Source organism: Volvox carteri, assembly GCF_000143455.1.
Source record: "Volvox carteri f. nagariensis unplaced genomic scaffold VOLCAscaffold_27, whole genome shotgun sequence".
NCBI classification, from domain to species: Eukaryota; Viridiplantae; Chlorophyta; class Chlorophyceae; order Chlamydomonadales; family Volvocaceae; genus Volvox; species Volvox carteri.
The window spans coordinates 1,406,757-1,411,092 of record NW_003307570.1 but is presented as its reverse complement, the minus strand read 5'-3'; the positions used below and the strand labels follow the sequence as shown (position 1 = coordinate 1,411,092).

The 4,336-nt window shown below is 51.8% G+C and overlaps 1 protein-coding gene across 1 annotated transcript in view; it reads left to right on the top strand.

The window, feature by feature from the left end:
- Positions 1 to 1,747, top strand: part of VOLCADRAFT_105364 (uncharacterized protein) — a gene marked incomplete at its 3' end in the record, with an annotated part of 5,079 nt that extends 3,332 nt beyond the window's left edge. Inside the window, exon 3 of the mRNA XM_002952092.1 lies at positions 1,698 to 1,747. Within this exon, the coding sequence (XP_002952138.1) occupies positions 1,698 to 1,747 (50 nt within the window). The remainder of the gene's footprint in view (positions 1 to 1,697) is intronic.
- Positions 1,748 to 4,336: the final 2,589 nt, after the last annotated feature.

Below are 4,336 nucleotides of genomic sequence, written 5' to 3'. Positions count from 1 at the left end.
GGACGCATGGGGGAGCTGCTCAACATTGTGGACATGTTCTGTGATGATTNTGGGATGCGCCCAAATGTGTCGAAATGTGAACGCCTCGTTTTTGCAAGCGACAGCGGTACTAGAAGTGCTGTCCAAGCATCGTGTGATGAGCTCAGGCTGGCTGGAGAGGCCATACCGGCTAAGGATAGTGCACGATATCTGGGGTTAGTGTATGGGCCGGAACGGCAGTTCTGGGCCTGCCGTCAGCAGTTGTATGACACAGCTAGAGCAGCTATGTTCGCGTTGAGTGCAAAATTAGATAAGCTAAAGTTGTTCGCCCCAGATGTGAGGATGAGGTGTTTCGATACGCAGGTACGAGCAATACTGTTGTATGGTTGTCAAGCGTGGGGGCCGTTTATGCTAGCTGAGGTCTCGGACAGGCTCAGGAAGCGGAGTGATGCGAATAACCTTGCAGAGGGGCCCTTCGAGGCATGCCTAAAGGACAGAGCAGTGCAGCTTCAGATATCTTTCATGCGGCAAATTGTAGGAGCTGCCAGACCAACACACCGCCTCCTGTTCGCAGAGCTATCGCAGCTACCCCTACACTACCACGTTCTCAAGCAGGTTGTGAGGTTTTGGAACCATGTCCGTTTACAGCGTGGGTCTGTGGCATACCAAGTTTTACGACAGGAGGTCGCAGAATTCCTCTCCAACCCCGAAGGGGCCGGATGGGGGACACTACTCCTCCGTTTTCTATGTTTTTTGGGGCACGACGTATGGAAAGAGGCCCCGCAAGGGCTACACGAGGTAGACGAACGAATGGAGTGGCTGATGAACAGGCCAATGCCAGAAGGTGTGATTTTGGAGTTCAAGGACCGATTAGTGAGTGGTTGGAAGCATACGCGTTTAGATGTCCAGCCTGACGTGTATCCGTCAGACGGCAAGCAACCAGGAATCCACATGGCGAAGTATAAGCATTGGATGGGTCTGGCGGCCGAGCAAGCGGGCAGGAAGGAGGTGCTCCCGCATATCACAATGTTTATCCCACGTTCGGCGAATCGCACGCTTATGCAGTTTAGGCTTTGCTGTTGGGCACTGGCGGCTAACAGAGCGCGTAAGGGACGGCGCTATATACCTAGGGAGGAGCGAGTATGCCCTTGCTGCGGCACTGATAGCCATATCGAGGATGAGAAACACATTTTGCTGGACTGTCCGGTGTACGACGAAATCAGATCTGTTATGGGCTTTCCACGCTTCAAACATATGAAGGACGCTATGAAGTGGGAACCTGAACGCCTGGCAAGGATGCTGGAACGCATATGGTCTCACCGCAACTCTATCGTTCCCTTTGGTCGTTAGTATACTTCATCACTTGTCTCGTTGGAAGTGCGAGGTAGGATGGTGCTCATAGGCGATTTGGCAGCCCTTGAGCCCTCGGCTCGTACTAGGGTGGTTTGCAGGTACGGGGAACGCACCCACGACCATGTAACAACAACAAGTTTGGTGCATCATCATCATCATCATCATCATCATCATCATCATCATCATCATCATCATCATCATCATCATCCCGCTGGCCTGGGTGGCTTCCCTGGCGTCTTAACAACGAGTGTGTGCCTCCAAACGAATGGAAAAAATCGCATTAAGGGGGTGCACAGGGCACAGAGGCCCGAGGGCCGATGACACCATCCCCGTCCCCATGCTGTATGTACGTCTCATCTGTACAGTCCGTATCAACATATGCATGAAGTGGGCTCCGAAAATCCATGAAAAGTAGAGACGAAGTATTCTGAAGAGTTTATGAAAAGTGTACGAAGGGTGTACGACGTAGGGCCGTTACACGAGCATCGCTGCCTGCCTGGCCGCCTGCAATCTGCTGCACCACATTGCTTAAGAGCCCTCCTCGCCGAAAATGAAACCGCTGACTTGGCGTGACGCTCGCGCCCAAATGGCAAAGAGGTAATCAGCTAGCTGGCAGTCTGAAATTAATAAGGTAGTGCCACACAGCTGACCAAAAACTGCTCCCTGGAATGCGCAGCAAAGCCCTATATATAACAAGCCGAAAGCGAAAGTGTATGGAAGAAGCCCCGCTGCCGCACCTCAAGCGCTGCTATCAAGGCACTCCTCTGCAAACGACGTTCTAGGATTTTGCGATCTAGTATTAAATGGTACAGCAGCGGGGTTGGGAAGGCTACGCGCCCGGCGTGTCGCTTCTTCAAAATCACGCGTGCACCCGGTGGCAAGCCCAGAATTCCTTGAAGTGAAGACACCTCCACCTCCCAGCGGACATCCGAGAGGTTTGAAACCTCAGGTTTCCAAGTTGGGCGTTCCAGTGCGTGCACTTATTGCGCAGATTTCGTGAGTGTGTAAGCACCCTGTGTACAAATAAATGTCGACGCTGCGTCACCGCCTGCGTTTTTTTCACAGATAGAGTTGCGTGGTATGGACCTTGGGCTTTGAATTGATGAGTAGCTCAGTAGTGTAACTCAGTACTTCAAGCTTTACAATTTGGGCAGCGGCCTCAGCATTTTATCAATTACCGCTGGCCCGATGTATAACCCGCCACCACCCAGTTCCCTTCTGGCACCCGCCCGAGGGAAATCATTAAGGACCCGATTCTAATCCACTATCCACTCATCCACGCAGCAGCTGCACGACACCTCGGTCGCTTGCATCCACGCACACACCATGTACGGACGAATCATGCATTAAGCATCGATGTACGTCATCGTGTGTCTTTGAGCGGTACGTAGTACGCTACATTTACCTTTGAGCATATTTAGCTATTAAAGCTTAATCACAGTAGCGGCGCGGTATAGAAATAACGAGTCGCACTCGCTATTTTATTGTGCGGATCACCTTAAGTTAGTTACGATGTCGTATCGTGACGGTACGATCACCAACCAGATCACGGCGCCAGGAAGAGAGATAGCGGTAGGTGGGCTGCGCCTAAGGTACTCGGGGGGGGGTGCTTTGGCCGGGTACTTAAGTATTACTAAACCAGTGTTTGGGGTCCAAAACCCTGCCGTCACCGTCCCTTTCTTATGCCTTCCAACTCCTGCTATCCATATCGTTGTTCGCTTCTTCCGCTTCACCGTTCCTCTCGGACAAACTCCCATCTCTCGTCCGGCTGCCTGCGCGGCTAAGAGTCACCGCCCAAACGTCCTAAGTAGGGGGCCGCTACTACAGTGCAGGACAGGTGTTTCTTCTGTTGCCGCTCCTGTTTCAACAGGTGATCTTGACCACTCCATTGCAGCATCCTGCACGTGTACAAACCATGTCGAAAATTGATAGATAGATAGAAAAGGGGCGTAAATAATATAATATACAATTATGGCCATCAGCAGTAATAGTACAGTAATCCTGCACTCTGTATAGAACAGCATCAATCTGGCTATCTTGTCGGTAACGTAGGAACACGGAACTGAGGGGATCAAGATACTAGATATACATATACCCCGCCGGCGGACGGTCCCCTGTCCGCAACGCCGTACATCCTGACCGTTCCAGCGGACGCCTAGCGGACGGTCATGGAAACGATGGTCCAAAGCTCCAAAACATCTGTATGTAGATGATTCATGAGACGCTAATAATAAATGCTCCAGCTTGCACTCCTTGGCAAGCAATTAACGCGCAAAACACTCGCCAGGAGAAACTAACCCCAAAATTGTGACGCACATAGTCAAAAGGCTTCTAGCATAAAAGGAGAAAGCAATCGAAAGAAATAAGACAACATCCCAAGGCGCGCGGCGGACATTCTAATGACCTGTTTATGTAACCTGCTTAAATAACACCAACGCACTGGAATAATTGAATCATGCATTAAGGTCATTGCAATGGCCACAAGCACTGGGCATTAGTGAAAGGGATTCAGCAAAGACTGACCGTCACGCCCAACACGTCGTTCCATCCCTTTGTCGGCTCTGAATGGCACAATGAATGCTCTACTGGGTAAATGATCATTTGGCGGTGGAAAGAGGCCATTGTATGGCATCCGAGCTGGCGCACAGCTTGCGCATGTCCCCAAGACCCAACACGGCACCACGCCCCGCACCCGGTTACGCCCTTGTCCTGCATTCCACCTGCCAGCCTGTCTGTGCAACACAGCGCATGGCGGGCAGGCCAACGAAGCCATACCAAAGTTTCGTTCAAGACTGGGGTCCCAAGCTCTCAGAATCCCAGGCTGCCAGGCTCCGAGGCACATAGGCTCCCAGGCACACAGGCTCTTAGAATCCCAGGCTGCCAGGTTTCCAGGCTTACAGGCACACAGGCTCCCAGGCACACAGGCTCTTAGAATCCCAAGAATCCCAAGCACACAAGCTCTCAGAATCCCAGGCTTCCAGGTTCCCAGGCTCTCAGAATCCCA